This window comes from Phoxinus phoxinus (assembly GCF_949152265.1).
Source record: "Phoxinus phoxinus genome assembly, chromosome: 2".
NCBI lineage: Eukaryota > Metazoa > Chordata > Actinopteri > Cypriniformes > Leuciscidae > Phoxinus > Phoxinus phoxinus.
The window spans coordinates 9,848,874-9,869,893 of record NC_136877.1 but is presented as its reverse complement, the minus strand read 5'-3'; the positions used below and the strand labels follow the sequence as shown (position 1 = coordinate 9,869,893).

Sequence of the window (21,020 nt, the reverse complement as noted above, 5' to 3'; positions counted from 1 at the left end):
TTGCTGCATCATCCGGAGGTTGCATTTGTCGGCCAACATACTGCTTAAAACTGGCCACTACATTCCAAAGTCATTAAGAAATTACAATAATTTACGCTTCACTAAATAAAAGTCAATTTTATAATGGTTACTGTTCTGAAATGACATGCACCCTCTGGAGAACGCATCATTCGAAATGAGAGATAAGATAGCTTTAGCTTTAATAAGGATTAATCTATATTTAAGTTATAATGTATGCAGTGAAGACTGTGAAGTGTTTGATAACTTATTTAATTTCTGTATATATCCTACCTGTAAGAATCTGAATATCTAAAAGCACTGCTTACAAGATTGTGTCGGTCAACAACAATTATATATTATAATGGGTCTATGTGAAGATTTATTTTAAGTTCACTTAAATTAAAAGTTCTATTTTTTAAAGCCTAATAAATGTTAAAATGTATAGCTTTCAATTATACTGTAATGCTGAATGCCTATAATTAATGGCAAAAATTGAGAAAAAAAATCCCTTTCATAGAGACATCAGTAGCAGTACTTGTTGATACTGGACTTCTTTCATAAAAAGATGCTATTAAAAATATAAAAAATATAGGCTACTGACTTTGTTGTTTTTACATTAATTTGGAGATTCAATTACAAATTATTACAATAAAATACATTTAATGTTAGATGTGATTAATAATGAATAATTATAGAAAAATTTGCGAGTAATTAGTAAATTTTGTATCGATTGCCAGCACATAAGTTGTTCCTATGTAATGACTGCAGCGGTGCATGAATTCGCTGATGTCGAGGGCTTTTACTTTGAAATACGACGTCATTTAATGGGTGGGGTTTCGACCTGGAAGTAAACAGTAAACTTCAAGCTGATCGATTTGAAACTCATGCTGACTCAGATATATTAGAAAATGTTTAACCTTACATCTGCTTATCCGTAGTGTAACAGTCACGCAAGCACAAACCACTGTTTAGACATACAGCGACAAACTTCAGTGTCACGCAGCAGCTGGTCGTGTCTGCACGTCACTCAGCACGCGCTTGTCACTGTCATAAGTTACTCACCTGCCGCGCTTTGTTAAGACTGAAAGGACATGAACGAAGAAAATTTCATCCTGAGCGAAAAATTGGTCTCGTCCTCATATGTGCGACAAGGTCTGCAGGCTCGTCGCGGTCATGAACAGCTCATCCGAGTCCTTTTACAGCAGGTAATCACTATATGATTGACAACTGCTGACTGTACATGTCCATGTGCTGGTTTGACAGAAAGAAAGAGACATGGGTCAATGTGCCATGACGCTCTTTTTTTGTCTGGACCAAATTATATATTATATAACATACATTTGATAACATTTCAAATGCATTCTATGTTGAGCACGTTTTTTTTTATTTCTGTATTTAAATGAATCTTAATTTGATTCGCTGTGCTGTGCAAAAAGTCAAACATTCTAACAAAACTTCTCTGCTTATTATTATTATTATTTATTTTTTTACTTTTGCGAAATCAGTCATGTGATGCAGAAAAAAAACATGAGCGTTGCTGACCCATGCATGGACCCATGCTGTATGCCTCTGACTCTAGCATATAAAGAGTACAGATACGGTCGGCTATATATAAGTGCAAACTGAATGTAATGTTTTAGGACACTTAATTGCATGTTAAATGCATTTAGCTGAATTTAATAGTGTTTTATTGACCCACTTAATTGGGTCAATTAGTCAATTAGTGTTTTATTGACCCACTTATTGACCTACAGAAGTTCTACTTAAGTAGAACTTAAGTACATCTTTATTTTCGTAATGATATTGTCTTTGAAATATAATGTGTTGCTGAATGTACTGACAAGCGTTTATGGCAATCAAAACTATACTTTAATGTCATTCTGTTGAAACTTGTTTGTATTAAGTACATTGTAATTAAACATTTGTAATGATTAAGTAAGTTGCAAGTTAGTACATACGCCTGGTTTCACAGACAGGGTTTAGATTAAGCCAGGATTAGGCCTTTGTTCTATTAGGACATTTACCGTAAGTAGCTTTTATAAACGTGCTTTAAAAAAAACATTACTGGTATGCATCTTGAGACAAAACAATGGCATTGTATATATTTTAAGATCTGTCAGTGCAAGTTGCTTTCAGTTAAAACAGCTCATATCTTTTAAGTGATATATTGTATGTTATCTTTTTTTTTTTTTTACAGATACAGATCTCCCTCCATTTAGTTAACAACACCCAACTTTTTAGTCCCAATTAACAATTAAGTCCCGCTCTGCGTTTTTTACTTGTTCCTGAAGCCGTATCACTTGAATACGTCACAATAGGGAAGAAAAGACTATCGCAACTTCTGTTTCATGCCCACTTTAAACTAGATTTCCAAAATATTTTTTTTATCATGGTGGACACATAAATGGGTGCTTGTGACTATCAGGTTTCTCTTTCCTTGTAGGGCAAATGTCCAGAGGAGGGATGGAGTGAAAGCACCATAGAGCTCTTTCTAAATGAGCTGGCTGTCATGGACAGCAACAACTTCTTAGGGAACTGTGGTGTGGGGGAGAGAGAGGGCAGAGTCGCCTCCAGCCTGGTGGCCAGGAGACATTACAGGTTGGACACATTTAAGAAATTATTGTGAATTGTGTAAGTAACAATATATCATGTCACAAGATATCACAATACAAAAATGCAACGACAGTTAGTCTATAGTTATCACAGGTTTAATTAAGCATCAAATATGGTAAACCCAGAGGGTCACACATTTGCACTTGCTATTTCTATTCTGGTGTCGCCATTTCAGTGTACATGGGGAAGAAGTACCGAGTCCAAACCTACTGATTTCATACCAAATTTAGGATTTTTATGAACAGTCCTTATTGTCATTTGTTTATCATATGTCTTAGAAGTAATAATTTAAAAACGTACAATTTTAAATTTGGATTTGTTTAAAGTATCGCATTGTGAAATTAGTATTGTGTATCGAACCAAATCGTGACATGAGTGTATTGTTACTAATAATTATTGTGCCCCCCTATTATGCTTTTTCAGATATTACTTTTCATGTAGTGTGTATTGTATTATAGTAGTTGTTTGCGAATGTAAAAGGTCTGCAAAGTTTCAAAGATCAAAGTGCAGATAAATGGAGTTAATGTCTACTTCCTGCAAAAACCATAGGTTTGTAGCACATTTGCATAATGCCAGCGTATGGTCTTCATTGGCTGCCTGCAAACAGCATCTATTTTGCCCCGCCCTCAAACACTGTAGTTGTAGCTGAGACTGGAAGAGTTTGGTTCGTGTTGTTCAACATGTTGAGAAGATGCTGTTTTCTGTCCTGCTAAAGCAAATCCACTTTGCATACACTTTGCATGATGAGGACTCGGGCTTGAATAGATACAGTAAAACCAACACCATTGTTACTGTTTGTACCACTGCATCAAGTGCTGTTTGTGTAGCCGTGACAACGAAACACGTGCATGCGCGCCTGCGTTAAGAGCGCTTGTTGCTCCGTGTGCGCTGATGCGCTCATCCTGTTGACATTTCCAAATGCCTTCCTACAGTTGCTTAATAAAAGCGGGCTTTCCACACAAACAAACGTACATGTGTCATTAGTATGAGACATTTTTTTTATTTTAACTGTCGGTCTCAGGTCGGGCTCGGACATAAATATCTTAATGCCTGTCGGGCTCGGGTCGGGTTCGGTTACTGCTCTGTCGGACGTGGGCTGGGCTCCCGATCCGCATCCTGCATCATTAGCCAACTAATGGTCGGAAGTTCCATTGAATTCTATTGGTAACGATGGAACTCGCGACCATAGGTGGCTGTGGGAAACGAAACCTACAGCAGAGTAGACCAATCATAACAGACTGATCTGTCTGACCAATCAGAGCAAAGTAGGCTCTCGGAAAAGAGGGGTTTAGAGAGACCGGATCCTTGATCAAACCGTTTCAGACACTGTGAGAAAAGAAATGGTGCTGCAATGTTTCTTATGAGAAAATTAAAGTGTTTTTTGAACTTGGATGCATGTAAACCTATTGTAGGAGGCCTCCAAAACAAAACTAGGAACCTTTAAAATAGCACAATATGGCCAATTTATTAATAGTATATATTTTATGTTTTTTTTTTTTTTTTTTTTTTTTTAAACAATAATCTGCCTTTTACTATAAGGCTTTGGTGTTTTTCCCCTCAGACTGATCCATGGAATCGGCCGATCGGGTGACATTGCTGCTGTTCAGCCTAAGGCGGCTGGTTCCAGCCTCTTGAATAAAATCACTAATTCAGTAGTTCTGGATGTGCTGAAGTTTACAGGTACTTTCTGCGATGTTTTATTTAACAACATGCTTGGTAATGGGACACATCACTAAGCAGAACAAACAAGCAAACAGCAAGCCTTCACTTATTATCCAGTGTTTTTGTGCTTTTTTGCAACTGTTTTCACAGGTGTTAGGAGTGTGTCCTCGTGCTTTGTGGTCCCCATGGCGACAGGAATGAGTCTCACGTTGTGTTTCCTCACCCTGAGACACAGGAGGCCAGGAGCGCGATACATCCTCTGGCCTCGCATTGACCAGAAGTCCTGTTTCAAATCCATGGTGACTGCTGGTAAGATTCCCTGAGGGCCAGTATCCAATACAGCCCACCACAGAGAACACATGTTTATCTATATACTATTGTAGGTTATATTGAATTAGCTTTTATATTTATTTTTTTATATTTCGTTTTAATTTTAGTTTCAGTTATTTTGTTATATGCTTTTGTAATTTTTGTTATTTAAAAAATATATATTTCTTGGTAACACTTTATTTTACAGTGTCCTTGTTACATAATTAGTAGTTACTATAGTTACTATAATATGTTACTATAGTTACTATAATAATAATTCTGCATAATTGCATGCAACTAACCCTAAACCAAACCCAAATCCTAACCATAACCCTATAGTAAGTACATGTATTTAATTAATATTACTCGGTACTTAAATGTATAATTGCACTGTAACAAGGACACCTTAAAATAAAGTGTAACTCTTTAGGACCCACTTAATATTAAGGGTCTTTACCTACTGTGTACTAAGATTTAAATTAAGCCTTTGATACAATGCACTTATTGTGAACATACATGTTTTTACTTTGCACATATAAAAAAAAAAATACCTACATGTAATTACGGCTGTAATTAATTTCTGTAATTGCATCTTCAATTACACTTTTGACCCTTCCCTGAGTCCCTAATCTTATCCCGTATCCCCCTCAGTAGCATCAAAAGTGTTTTGCAATACAACATGATCAGAATAAGTACATTGTAGTTAAAGACACCTAATATAAAGTGGGACCCGAATATGTCACAGTTGACCCTCATGGTGCTTTTCCTTTATATTAGTGTAGAAAATAATGTTAAAATTGACTCTTTTCACAATCAAATGTTTTCCAACTTTTGAAAGGGTTTGAACCTGTGGTGATAGAGAATGTTTTGGAAGGAGATGAGCTGAGAACAAACATGGAGGAAGTGGAGAGGAAGATTGAGGAGTTGGGTGCTAAAAACATCCTCTGTGTCCATTCCACAACGTCCTGTTTTGCGCCACGTGTCCCTGACAGGTCAGTTTCTTTACTAAAACAAATCTTGAGCCTGCGAAGTTTCCGTAAGCATGTAGACAGAAAGTTTAAAGGAACAGTTCACCAAAAAAAGAAAATTCTGTCATCATTTACTCACTAACAATCCGATCCCATATTATTTTAGAGGTATATACATATATTGTATAATCAATTAGCATAGTCACTTTATTTTGTTTCTTTTTACAGGCTAGAGGATCTTGCTGTTCTGTGTGCCAAGCACGATATTCCTCACATAGTCAATAATGCCTATGGAATGCAATCATCCAAATGTATGCACCTTATTCAGCAGGTAACATACTTTTTTGTGTAAATTTACTGCAATAATTTACTTTATTTCAATGAAACCAAATTGGCTTATGATGTGTTTTTAAAGGGGGCTCGCGTTGGGAGAATCGATGCCTTTGTCCAAAGTCTTGATAAAAACTTCATGGTCCCAGTTGGCGGTGCCATCATCGCAGGGTTTGATGAGAGCTTCATTATGGAGATCAGTAGGATGTACCCTGGTATGCATATTTTCTTTCAACATTAAATATGTTGTAGATGTGTGATCTGTTACAAACTTAATGTCTGAAGTCAGACATTTGCAGTTGCAATTGAAGTGTCTGAAATACAAGACTAAAAGACTGCTATCCCTTTAAACATACTGAATATTTACTGTAAAAAGTGGTCTGCCTGAATGTGTATTTTTCATACTCCATTTATTTCCTCTTGCACGTACACTATCTCTAGAAATCTAGGAAGAGTTTTTGTTTGTGCAGTGTGCCTCTTCAGAACTGCTCTCTGCTGGCTCCCACATATCCCTCCCACTTTTTCTGCACTGCAGAGGAAATCCCAAACACTCCTAATACTATTGATTCACTGAGTGTGCTAGAGTGAGTTAGACAGTGGAAAACGCTTGTAATTTGGTCCATTGTCAAACAAGTGAATGCTGATTATGAATTTTACTGCAGAGGTTATCAAATCCAAAGGATATGCACCACTATAAGGGAATGAACCAGTATTTAAATTCAGGCTGATACGACAAGCAGATAATAATTTTCATGTTATTGCCAATAACTAACTATCATTCTATAATGTTGTCTAAACAACTAAAAAATAAATGCTTAAAACTACAATCGGTTGTTTCAAATGCTGCAAGCGAATTTAGGCATCACAACATTATATTGTACAGGACATAATTTTTTTTATTAATTTAGAGATTTTATTAAAGGACCTATATTATGTTTTTTTTGTTTTTGTTTACATTTTCAACTTTCTTTAGTTTGTAATGTTACTGTTTGCACATGAAACCGGTCTGCAAAGTTACAAATCACAAAGTCAGTCTGAAGGCAGTTATTCTCTATATCAGTAAGCTCCTGAACTCTCGGAAACGCCTCCCGATTGTAGTCTTGAGTTTTCTTCCGGAAACGAACGTCATAATTGTCAGGCGTTGCTTGTATTGAAGCACACAAAAAAAAAAAAAGTTGAGAAAAAAAAAAAAGTCTTTATTATAATCCACTAACTAAAACTCAGAAGATCGCTGCAGAATAATGTAACACAACCATATAACATGGACGAGACCGGACAATGGAAGACAGGAAATTAAATACACAGAGGATGACTGAAACAGAACAGGTGTTTACTAATTAGGAAACAAGGAGATTAACAAGGAACTAAGGAAAACGGGAACACAGACACTAAACAAAAAAGAGCATACATGTGACAGAAATGTTCCTCATTTAAATAATTTCCGCCCAAGGCGTATGCAAAATAAAGGGAATGAGGCCCGGTTGAGTTGCGGTTGTAGTGTGTTAAAATGCGCGGTTATGGTAAAGGGCGTGGCTTTTCAGAAGGAGGGGCTTCATAGAGACCGGAACAAAGCGTTACTGACAGACTGGGAAAGGAGGTGCTGCAACAATGTAAAAATATGTGAAGAATAATGTGTTTTTGAACATTCAAGCATGAAAACCTATTCTAGTAGAAACCAAAACCAAGACTAGAGGTCGACCGATTCATCGGTTTTGCCGATTAATCGGCACCGATTGTTGACTGGTGGAACTATCGTTATCGGCAAAAATATATACCGATAGTTTTTCCTGGTTGCGTCCATTGCTGGAGCGGCTGAGAAGCGCACGCTGTCATTCATTACACAGTGTCAGAGCTGAGAAGGGTCTGCTGGCACGATGCAGTACAAGAGCGGCCTCTAGAGGTGTAATAAAGACTCGTGCCCCGTGTTGTTTATTTCGACACGTGATGCTGCGTGCTGCACTGAGAGCACATGCTGCGTGGAGAGCGCTGACATCAGACGCGCGTTTAAAGCACCGACAGCTCAAATGTATGTATACAGTACATTTTGTCATATTATAAAGTGATTAATTTGTTGACTAAATGCTGCATTAGTAGAGAAAGAACAGCACAACATATGTTTGTTTGCCTTCGAGGCTAAGAGGACGCTAACATTAGTAGTACCTCAAGCGGTTAAAACACTGACAAACATAAACGTAAGTCCGACCCGAATGTTTAATGTCACAATTGTTACCTCTATTTGCATTAGTTCATATCCAGCTGATCACTTTTATGCATTAAATATGTAGAGAAGTTGCATATTTAAATCTAGAGACGTAAGCAAACTGATGTTCATACAGCCGACAGAAACATTACGAATCAGAAAAGCATTCGATTTCGTTTTTTTTTTTTTCATCTTCACATTTTAATACAAATTTTATTACTTTTTTATTAATTAAGTTGGCTTGAAAAGAACAGTTAAATAGTTACATTTTGAATGTAACTGGTTTTATTTGTTATTTAGAGTATTACTTTTTGTTTCAGTTTGAATGAATGTCTTTTATTGACTTAAATATTTATTCACATTTATATATTTATTTCATTTAGCATGTTTTCATGGTTCAATACAGTTTTTTTTTTATATATATATATAATAAAGTTCAGCACTGTTTTACTTGGAGTGTTATGTTTGTTTTTATCCAGTATCAATTTTAAAAACTATCGGTTCATTAATCGGTTATCGGCAAGTATGGCCCAACCTAGCTATCGTTATCGGTAAAATCCACTATCGGTCGACCTCTAACCAAGACTTTGTAAAAGTCCACAATAGATACCGTTTAAATTATTTTTGTTTTTAAAGATCACCATTAGATCCCAGTCTAAATGCAGAAATAGGGAAAATGTTATGGTACTGGTATATCATGCATCATTATTATGTTTGTACTTGACGTTCTCTATGAACTGCAATAAAGTGTTGCAATGAGAAGCATTTCTTTAACGCATTACAATTTACTTAAGCAGTACTATTGCAAGCTGTTGATGTTTAAATCATTGAGATTACCTGCTCTTGTCCAGGTCGAGCTTCTGCTTCCCCGTCTTTAGACGTCCTCATTACGATGCTCACACTGGGGGCCAGCGGCTACAAGAAACTTCTGTCTGAGAGAAAGGTAAAAAAGCCGCTGGGCTCATAACTTCAAATTATAGCTGGGCAGTATGACTGTTAATTTAGTATTATTTATATGCTGACATAATTGAAATACTATATATTTTCAGTTTTCATTTGAATGTTTTTTTTTTTATGTAAATTTTTCCCCCCTTTTTTATTTGTTCTTTTTATATTTATAAATGGTTTTCATTTATTTTTATTTACTTTTATTTCTTAATTTAGTATTATGTATATATTCGTTTTTTTATTAATATTAAATACATATTTTTATATTTTCGGTTTTGTCATTTTTATTAGTTTTAGTTTTTTTTACATACATTTCTAAATAGTTTTCATATATTTTCTTTTTATTTCAATTTTAGTTTTATTTCAGTTTGTAATTTTAGTACTTTTTAACTTTTACTTTAGTTGGAAGCATTTAGTTTAAAGGTACAGTAAGTGATTTATTTTTTGGGGGATGGGGGATTCATTTTTATTGCTTTTTCATAGATAGGATCGCATACAGTACAATTACCCAACGGTTTCTTCACAATAAACAGAACAAAAATGTACCCTCTGAACCCCCCAGCGGTCCCCCAAATCCAAGCCACTGATCCTTGTAATAAAATTGCAATCAAAACAAATGACCTAAAAAAAAAAAAAAAAAAAAAAAAATTAATAAAAAAAAAATAGATACATAAATACAAAACGCAGATACAGACCGCAATATGAGAAACTTAGGATAAGTATAATAACACACAGATCATCAGAGGTTTACAAGTTCAAATTGTACCCCAAATTAAATTCTTCCATCTTGAAGCTTTCTTGTCAGTTCATCTGCAGCAGCTTGCAGTAACCGATTTCTGAGAAACACTGTTGAAAGTGGATCGGACCAAGTGCCACAACACATTTGTAGCCAATTAGCAGTAGGGGGCTATCAGCACTCATGATGGGGGAGGAGAGAGAGTGAGCAAGAGGAAGATTTGAAGAAAGACTGTGGAAAGAAAGATAGCTGAGAGACATTACAAAAGAGAAAAGATCAGAGGAATATATCACTGGAAAAAGAAGGATGATCAGGCAAGAGTTTTAGGATTCACATTAATATTAGAAAAGCTTTCCAGCGCTGGAGAGACAGAAGCAGGAAATGGAAAACGGTTGCAGAGGTTGCGTTGTTTCTGCTCCAAAAACTTTGGTTTTTGCTGTGTTTCACAGAACCAAGATATGCTGGTGTTGTAATGTTAGCTACAGTAACAGGACAGTTTTGAGTGTCATAGTTCACCTGGAGCTCGTGTGCTGCTGGTGTCTAACAAAATACTCTTGCTTGTATATACTCCGGTGTAATGTTTCTTCATTTTTTTTCTTCCTTGTTGTTCGTTCATCATCTTCGCTTTATTTTGCAAAACATTATTTTGCTTTACTTCAGCTATGATAAAGAGACATCCACTCTTGGATTGCGTGTTTGTGCAATGAAGGGATGGGTGTGTTTGTTTGCGTTGATTTCAAATATCTGCAGTGTTTTTCAGAAATCGCTTTACGCACCTTTAACCAATATAAAGTCATTCTGTGGCCCCCTTGGAAGTTTACTGAGGCCCCCTGGTTGAGAACCACTGGCAGGTGGGAATATTATCCCAATGAGACTTGAGTACATGGAGGAAAATACCATTAGCCATTATGTGAGAAAGAACTTAATGGGATATTGATTTACTGCTAATGCATCCGGATTATTAATAATTTACCACCTTTGTTGATCATATAAGATGTTCTCTGTGTTTTAGCCAAAAGAGAAAGAATATTTGGACTGTCCCTATGAGAAAAAGGAAATGCACTTTAGCATACTTTTCAAAAAGAGTACTTGTTACAAACTGAATGTAATTTTCCAACACTTATTTACATGTTAATTCCAATTAAATCAAAATGTATTCTAGTTTAAATTTATATTAAATGCACTCATTCAAGCCCACAATGCACCGCAATAACGAGTGTACAACCAATGTATGCTGAACGGCTACACTCTAAAAAAAAAGTGGTTCTTTAGCGGTTCTTCAGGTGTTCTTTGCAGTGCTTATGGTGCTATATAGCACCACTGCCATTTTAAGAACCTGTTAAGCCCAGTTTGGTTCTTCAGCGGTTCTTCAGTGGTTCTTTGGGGTGGTTAAGGTGCTCTTATGGTTCTACATAGCACCATTTGAACAAGGTGAGGTGCTATTTGGCACTTAAAGGGATAGTTCACCCAAAAATGAAAATTCTGTCATCATTTACTCACCCTCAAGTTGTTTCAAACCTGTAAGAGTTTCTTTCTTCTGCTGAACACAAAAGAAGATATTTTGAAGAATGTTGGAGACCAGACAGTTGCTGGACCCCATTGACTTCCATAGTATCTTTTTTTCCTACTATGGAAGTCAATGGGGTCCAGCAACTGTCTGGTCACCAACATTCTTCAAAATATCTTCTTTTGTGTTCAGCAGAAGAAAGAAACTCATACAGGTTTGAAACAACTTGAGGGTGAGTAAATGATGACAGAATTTTCATTTTTGGGTGAACTATCCCTTTAAAGTGGTTCCCCTATGATTACAAGCCAATTAACCACTTTTATTGCTATATAGCACCATTTTTGTTTAGAGTGTAGAGAATACCCATAATGCACAATGAGAGTCGCGCGTTGAAATAATTCCTGCGTTTGACCGGAAGATGCTGTCCGCAGCTGAATCATCCATTTTCCAAACCGCTGGTCCAATTTGGCTATAGCGTAATATACAGGTAAATTGTTCAATTAAGGTTTAAACATAGTTTTCATGACAGAGTTCTAAATCTTTTCATCTTACAACTGGAGCTGCCAGTTTGCTATGCAAAAGCGGCAGCCCTTCCTGTGCACTCAGTGTCCGAATTCTCTCACTTGCTTTCATTCACTCCTTCAAGTGGACTATATTAGTGGAGTAATGTAGGGAATAGTGAATGAGTGTATAGGGGACGATTTCGAACACAGCTCTCAGGTCCACGGAAGTGCTCAGGTCTGCGACCGAGGACCAAGGTGGAGCTGAAGGGAAGGAGGAGCCTGATGAAGTCAAAGGGGTGGAGGGATGAAGTGCAGCTGATGCCCTGGAAGTCCATGGCGCTGGCAGTGCAACGACTGACCAAGGCAGAGCCGGAGGGATGAGGGAGCCCGGTGGAGTCGAATGGGCGAGGAGCCAGAGTCGAATGGGCGAGGAGCCAGGGTCGACAGGCCGAGATGGAGTGATGGGCAAGGAAGTTCTAGGTGGAGCTAGTGGGTTGACTCTCCTGAGCTGGATTGTCAAACTCGAGGACCATAGCGCATCCTGGAGGGGAGGCGGAGCCAGCGTGGAAGGAGCCCAAGGGCTTAGAGAAGACAGTGCAGACAGGGCAGGAGGACTTGGTAGCGCAAACATGATTTTCAAAGACAACTCTCTTGAATAACACTCTTGGTTGACACAGAACATGTAGACATCTCTTAAACGATCCGCTTGGCTGACAGGGAACAGGCATACAGTTTTTACTAGGCAGACTTAAAACTTTCAGAAGAGATGGGAGAAGTAGGCTTGGTGGGAACACTATCAATCGTAATCAGATCGTAAATGGGGAACCATTGTGGAAAAGGACCCATTCCACTTAGTCTTTAAAGCTCCCTGGAGGCTCATCTTCGGGCAGGCGCATCCTGGTCTTTTCATTGATGCCTGCCTGGAAAAACACACGCAGGCTTGTGTCGTCATATTGAACCAGATGTTGTAGCTCAGAGAACGCTTGTGTGTGCACCTCCAGGGATTGGTTCCCCTGTGAGAGCAGGAGGATTATGACCGCTGCTAAATCCATAGTCGGTCCGATCTTCTGTCACGTATGGTTGAGCCAAAGATACCAAAATAAACAGGATTCTAGTGCAGCAGTCCGGTGTTTAATAACGGATAACAAAGACGTGATCGGACAAAGAACTGAACAGAACAGGGCATAAATAACAGAGTGAACTAATCAAGCAAAACAACACCAGTTGTACGCTAATCAATCAGTAACCAAGGAGACAAATGACGAAAAACCAACTCATAGTAACATGTATCAGAACCCTGACAATTACAAAGTACCAATTTTAAGTGTACTTAAGTCTGTTAAGACAGTCATGAAAGTGTACTCTCCTTAAGTACACTTAAGTGGCCTTTTATTTAATTGATCTGCAAGTACAGTTTTTTTCAATATCTACTTTTTTAAAGTGTATTTAAAGTGTACATTTCATATTTACCTTTATTTAAAGTGCACATTCAAAGCATTTTCACAGGGTTGATTGTCTGTATTTTTACTTTTTTAACATTTCAACATTTTATTCTGTTCAAAAATTCTATAGTCTTGAGGGTGATTGCTGGGGCATTGGTGCTTGGTTGCTAGGGTTTTCCATCTGGTTGCTAGGATGAATTTCATTTGCATAATGTGGGCTGCTGCATAATATGAACAGTCAAAGACAGCAGGTTATTGTCTCTGTGTTTTCATACTGTCTTACTAACAGCATCATAATAGGGGGCCGTAACCTCTTACAGTTCATTTATAATTGATCCCAGTGGTGGACCCATAACTCTGCCAGCACAGCTGATTCTGTTGACGCAATTACATTACAGCTTCAGATGGGAAAGCAGGCTGCGTGTTTGCCTGGAAAGGAGAGAGCTAGGGGGGCTGGAGAATGATGCAGGTGGTGGGTGTACTGAAGGCCAACAGACAGAAATGCTACATTAGCAGAAAACAGAATGTGCGACAGAAAAAGGTGTGTAAAGTGGAGTGTGGAAAGCTATTTATAACTGGAGTTTTGTATGGCCCACAGGAGCTGTACAGCCACCTGGCACAGGAGCTGAAAGCTCTAGCTGAGAGGCATGGGGAGAGACTGCTGCATACGCCACACAATCCAATATCACTGGGTGAGAAATAATACATAATGTATAGTGCCGTGTCATATGAGCAAGAAGGCTGCTGCTGCTTTTATAAAACAGTTTAATGAACAAGTATTGTTTGATTTTAAATGAAAATAGTTTCAAAAGTATTTGCATGTCGCACAAAGGGTCAAGGTTTGGTTGGTTAGTATAAACCTGTTAGCCCCTGCTGGTTGATACTGTAACAACACCATCTGACTGCAAAGAGCATCTCTGCATTTTTATCTATTTACAACTTCAAATGTGATCATGTATTTTGACAGAATTTTTTCTTTTTCTTTTGCATGCAACATTTAACACACACGTTGGGTTTCCTTTGGGATTTTCCATAGACATAAAGGTTATATGGCTCCTTAAGAGTTCTTGTGGTGCTATCAGTCAATTAGCCTTTTGTGAAACCTAGTTGTATTAATATAAATATAATATGATTAATAAAAAAAATAAAAAAAACACTTCAGTTCACTTTTAAAAAGTGCACTTTAAAATCATCAAGTTAATAGGTTTACTTTAAGTAGATTTTAAATCAGTATTTTTTAATAATATTTTACCATGCTTTAATGTACACTTACTTTGATGTGACTAACATACTAAAATCAAAATGTACTTGATTATAAATTTAACTGTAGTGTGTTATTCAATATTACATTTAAAGTTTATATATATTAAATGTACTAAATTGGAACTTAATTTCAAATGTGTAATTAAAAATATATATTTAAATACATGACATATACTTTAATGTAATTTCTATTGAAACTTGTAATTTAGTTATATACTGTAAATGCTCGTCAGTATATTCAGCAGTACACTTTAACCACATTTCAAAGACAATAGAAGTAATTGTAAAATGACATATAAAGATGTACTTAAGTCCTACTTAAAAATAAATTCTGTCGTCATTTTCTCACCCTCAAATTGTTTCAAACCTGTATGAATTTCTTTCTTCTGCTGAACACAAAAGAAGATATTTTGAAGAATGTCGGTAACCAAACAGTTGATGTACATCATTGACTTCCATAGTATTTTTTTTCCTACATCAACTGTCTGGTTACCAACATTCTTCATAATATCTTTCTTTGTGTTCAGCAGAGCTGTTGTTCAGCCTTCAACTTGAGGGTGAGAAAATGACGACAGAATTTATTTTTAAGTGAACTATTCCTTTAAGTTGGTTAGAAAAGCACTGCAAAGTTCAGCTAATTGTATTTAATTTAAATTGAAAAAAATAATTTTTAGTTAGATTTCAGTTAAGCAATTAATCTTTTTCAAACTATTTTCAAACTAAAACAAATCTACAAAAGTGCAAATGTATATGAAAAGTTGTCTGATGTTGTTCCTATATGGAGACAGATTAGAATCATTAATAATTCACGCAGAAAACCTGATTTACACATGCGTAGACAATTTCACATGCATAAAACCTAATTCACGTACACACAAAAAAAATTCACGTGCGTGGAAATTTTTTCACCCCACAAAAACCAATTCACATGCGCAAAATAAATTTATATATTCATAAAATACATTTCACAAATGCAAAACACAATTCGTAGATATACAACTGTGTGCAAAAACCTTTGAGTGTTTAAAATGTACGAGTTTATCCCTGAATGTGGACGTGCAATCGTCATTCACGTGTGAATCGCCTCGGATGTGTGTGTGTGTGTTTTTGAGACTTTCCTGGCAGAGCTTTTGACCCACGCGGATCAGTCGTACTCTTTATCCAATCAGATGCGAGCTTACCATTCAACCAATCATATATGGAATCCCCTGAGAGTGCATTCTAGGAGCACGGTTCTGCGCACCATTTGCGCAATACAGATTAATTAGAACGGAAATGAAGCCTCAATGAAGCTTTCAATCCAGCATGGCGAACGAAGAACGGGTACGAGTTTAGTTTATTTAATAAAAGTCTGAGTATACACGGTTTATCGTTTACTCCAGGGGTGCCCAATCCTACTCCTGGCGATCGACTGCCCTGCACAGTTCATCTCCAACCCTAATCAAACACACCTGAAGCAACCAATTAAGGTCTTCAGAGCACGTCAGGATCACTTGAAAATTAAAGGCAGGTGTGTTTGATTAGGGTTGGAGATTAACTGTGCAGGACAGTAGTGGTGGGCAGATCGAGGCTTCGTTAAGCAATGAAACAGTTGAACCAAATGTGCCATATTGTTTCGAGGCTTCGAATCAATCCGACACCCGTCTCCACGGTGACACCTAGTGGTCACTTGCAGGTGTTGATCCTGAAACAACCTTGACGAGCCATTAAAAAAATGTGTTGTTTTTTTATTATTGTATTTTTCTAATATGTGACACTTGTAACCTATAGGCTCATCATCACTGTGCATAATGTTATTTTGGTCCTGCAAAATGAATATTAATAAAGGAAATCAAGCCACAATGTCTCACTTTTTTAGAGATTTTTATTCAAAAATATTAATTTCTCTGCTGTGGAAGGACTTGGGAAAAAATCCTCTCACAAGGGACACTTGTTGCTGGCATGCAACGAAATGTTTTAGCTAGGACATACAAATGAGGAAAGATTACTGCTCTCTCTTTCCAGTAAGTTAGTGGATCATGAGTTCTGGGCATCTATCTATCCAAATCTATCTATCTATGTATCTATCTATATGAATCTATCTATGTATCTAGATATGCATCTATAATCTATCTATGTACCTAGATATGCATCTATAATCTATCTATGTATTTATATATGTAGACTATCTATAGCCTATTTGTATCTATCTATTAATCTAGCTGTCTATATTTATATCTATCTATTGATGTGTCACTATGTAGGCTATACTCTGTCTGTCTCTAGCCTATCAGTCAATGTGTTGTGTAAATTTAAATGTAAGCCTAGCCTATAGCTAACTAATCAAATCGCACTATGTCACTATATCACCAAAAATCCGCTATCTCAAAATCAAACTGTAAACGATAAACCGTGTACACTCAGACTTTTATTAAATAAACTAAACTCGTACTCGTTCTTCGTTCGCCATGCTGGATTGAAAGCTTCATTGAGGCTTCATTTCCGTTCGAATTAATCGGTATTGCGCAAATGGTGCGCAGAACCGTGCTCCTCGAATGCACTCTCAGGGGATTCCATATATGATTGGTTGAATGGTAAGCTCGCATCTGATTGGCTAAAGAGTACGACTGATCCGCGTGGGTCAAAAGCTCTGCCAGGAAAGTCTCAAAAACACACACACACACACATCCGAGGCGATTCACACGTGAATGACGATTGCACGTCCACATTCAGGGATAAACTCGTACATTTTAAACACTCAAAGGTTTTTGCACACAGTTGTATATCTACGAATTGTGTTTTGCATTTGTGAAATGTATTTTATGAATATATTAATTTATTTTGCGCATGTGAATTGGTTTTTGTGGGGAAACATTTTTTCCACGCACGTGAATTTTTTTTGTGTGTACGGGAATTAGGTTTCATGCATGTGAAATTGTCTACGCATGTGTAAATCAGGTTTTCTGCGTGAATTATTAATGATTCTAATCTGTCTCCATATTCCTATGCACTCCAGCTATGTCACTGAACCGTCTCCAGACAGACAGTAACGCAGCAGTCACTCAGCTGGGCTCCATGCTCTTCACCAGACAGGTGTCTGGGGCCAGGTGAGCATATATACATATATGTTGTCCTCTAATTTCACTTCAAAGCAAACATTTGAAAAAGTATAGTGGATGTCTCCTCAAGTTCACGCAGATGAGAACTAAATGTGATGAACTGCAATGCCCCACGGTTTGACAAACAGAAAGTGTCTAAATACTGTTATATAATCTATAACCTAACAGTTTAACTAACTAACTAACTTTGCTTTTTTCATGAAATGTTGTGATTCAGAAGTGTGCTTGTTATCCTTATGCCACTTGAAGTATGTCTCAAAATACTTTCTGGGGTCACTGTAGCTTACAATTAACTTTGTATACTGTATACAAGCTGACTAATGGGATATTTTCACATCCCAAAGCTACATTATTTTATATTATATTATATTTTTGGTTACTATTTATTGTAAGGTGTCCTTGTTACAGTGTGATTAGACATTTAATATAGAGTTATAATATTTAACTACATGTACTTGCTATAGGGTTAGCATTAGGGTTTGGTTTAGGGTTACAGTACATGTAATCATTCATAATTTATAGTTATTACTATAATAACTACATGCAACGTGTAACAGGGACACTGTAAAATAAAGTGTTACCATATTTTCTACTGGACACTAGATGATCTGCTGAAATATTGATGAAACTTTCTTTCAGCTGTCCACTTTCATTATTTAAATGGGAGTCATTCTCATTCTTAAGGGTTTATCTTGTTGCATTATCCTCTCCACCTCCTTTTAGTCTGTCACAGACTGTGCACTTTATCTGCAGTGATAGATGTGCAATGAATAAATATGACACCATAATTTAAGATTGAACTAAATGTCAGTGAATTTGGAAAGAGCCGTGTAAAACTTTCCGAATTGGCTCATGTTTTGTTTTAGAAACTCTTTCGCCTTGAAAGAGTCTCTTTGTCCTCATTAATCTTTTAGAAGACCAGTTTAATTTATAATTTTAGTAAGAAATGAATCATTGTAGTGGTAGGATGACATGGTCCAAATTGCATAACATTAGATAAGGTACATCTTGGGTCGGTTTGTGCGTTCATCAATAGCTTACTGTAAAGTATGTTTGATACTTAGGAAATCTTTGAGAAGAGACAGTAGACAGAATAATGTTTAATGTTTCAGTAGAAATCAATGATGGTGTCACTACCATATCGATACTACTGGAAATTTTAATGTCATTCGTCCTTGTTCGTTTACATAAAGTTCATAAATAAAGAATTCTATTCTTATTCTACTTGCTCGGGTGACATATTTTTTTTAGATATACATGTTGTGGAACTTTTTTGGTGTAGTCATGCATGCAGAACACCATAGCACAAGGACATACAAATGTTGAATGTCATGTATTTAAATATATTTATAATTACACATTTGTTGTAAAGTTGCAATTTAGTATGTTAAATATATGAACTATATATTTTATTATTTTGAATAAAACAAAAGTTTATTTATTTAGCTTTATTTTACCAGGAAATAATCCCAGATTCAGAATCTCTTTTTCAAGGGAGTCCTGGCCAAGACAGCAGAGTAATAGTTCCATATTAAAAATACATTTTAGCAATTTAACATCATCTCAACATAATCACCAGCAGCACTCAGTAACAGCACATGTGCATTTAGTTCTCAAATAGTCCTTTATCCTAATTTTAAATTGTGTCATTGTCGGTAAATAGTTAAAATGTTTCGCTGATTCTGCAATTTATACCAGGAAAAAGGTGCAAACACTTTAAAGGCACTTTCACCGAAGACAGTTCGCGTTCGTGGGATATCATACATGATTTGCCCATATTGTCTAAGATAACATTTGCTGGTAGTGACTTAAGAGTCAGAAGAGAACATAAATAGGGAGGCAGTTTACAAAGTATGGCCTTAAAAATTAAAATATACCTATAGTTTATTATAATCAAGTACTTTACATGTGCTTTAGTATGTTAGTCAACACATGAAAACAAGTGTACTTCTTTAAAACATGACAGAAAATGATTAAAACAATGAGTTAACATGTTGAAACTGTTCATTTGACATTATTACAAACTTAAGTGTGGTAAGAACTTCCACTTTATTTTAAGGTGTCTTTGTTACAGTGTAATTATACATTTAAGTACTGTAATAATAATTAAATACATCATGTACTTACTAAGGTTTGGTTTAGGGTTGGTTGCATATAATTATGCATAATTTATTACAACAGTAACAACATGTAACAAGGATGCTAAAATAAGTGTTACCAATAAAATTGTACTCTCTTTAAATACATTCACATGGCCTTTTAATTAATATTATATTTTCTGCCAGTACACAGATACTATAAACAAAATCTGAGAGTGGATAATTTCAGTCAACTTCAGTCACTTGTACAGATGTAAAGCATAGTAATATTTGTCTCTTGCAGTGTTGTTTGCTTTCTCTTGCACAGAAGAAGCTACTGAACAAAACAGTGATGTTTCTGTAGGAGAAGCAATGCGGAAATTAATCGGATGGCTTGTTCATTCATGCAAAATGTTGTTGCAGGGTGGTCCCACTGGGTGTGGAACAGACCGTGAGCGGACACGCGTTCAACGGCTTCATGTCACACACAGATTCCTATCCGTGCCCGTACCTTAATGCAGCCTCCGCTATTGGAATAACCAAAGAAGATATTACATTGTGCATCAAGAGACTCGAAAAATGCCTGAAGAGCCTTAGGAAAGAAGCCTCTGCAGAGAAGAGCGAGTCAGTATCTCCTGCTGAAGATTTGAAAGACTAAACAGTCCCCTAATGCTCTGGTTGTATACAATGGTTTCATGATATTGCGGCAAGTTGATATATCAACGTATGGCCACAAATGCATCCGTTTGTTTGCTCTGTGCGTTTAGACTGTGTGTTTGAAAGCTGTGTATCCTGACTGACAATAAATACAGATTATTTCATAATTTTAAATCCTCTGGTGATTTTTTTTTTTTTAGAACATCATTGTGGTTGAATTTACAAAGAGGGAATTCTCTGTTCCAATATTAAATATCATAACTGAAATCATAACACACTAAAAGAAAGATTAAAAGAAAATTGACTGAAATGTAATGTAAATTTCACAAAGATGTAGTCTATTTATGTACCAACCCCTATTAATATCAATTAGTATCTGCAGTGTACTCTTTTGTACTGATATAATAGACAGTGCTGGTAATGACTGCAATTAAAGGGATGATTCACCCTAAAATGATTATCCCATAATTTACTCACCCTCAAGCCATCCTAGGTGTATATTACTTTCTTCTTTCAGCCAAACATAATCAGAATTATATAAAAAAAAAAAAATCCTGACTCTTCCAAGCTTTTTAATGGTAGTGAATGGGAGCTTGTTTTTGAAGTCCAAAAAAGTGCATCCATCCATCATAAAAGTAATCCATACGGCTCCAGGGGGTTAATAAAGGCCTTCTGACGCAAAGCGATGCATTTTTGTAAGAAAAAT

At 36.4% G+C, this 21,020-nt stretch overlaps 1 protein-coding gene across 1 annotated transcript; it reads left to right on the top strand.

The window, feature by feature from the left end:
* Positions 1-782: 782 nt before the first annotated feature.
* On the top strand, positions 783-20,853 carry sepsecs (Sep (O-phosphoserine) tRNA:Sec (selenocysteine) tRNA synthase). The gene is made up of 11 exons (XM_079594651.1): positions 783-1,205; positions 2,444-2,598; positions 4,175-4,293; positions 4,426-4,584; positions 5,423-5,576; positions 5,781-5,883; positions 5,968-6,097; positions 8,934-9,025; positions 13,817-13,910; positions 17,477-17,567; positions 20,081-20,853. The coding sequence occupies exons 1-11, from the start codon at positions 1,092-1,094 to the stop codon at positions 20,313-20,315; spliced, it is 1,446 nt and encodes a 481-aa protein (XP_079450777.1). The 5' UTR covers positions 783-1,091; the 3' UTR covers positions 20,316-20,853.
* Positions 20,854-21,020: the final 167 nt, after the last annotated feature.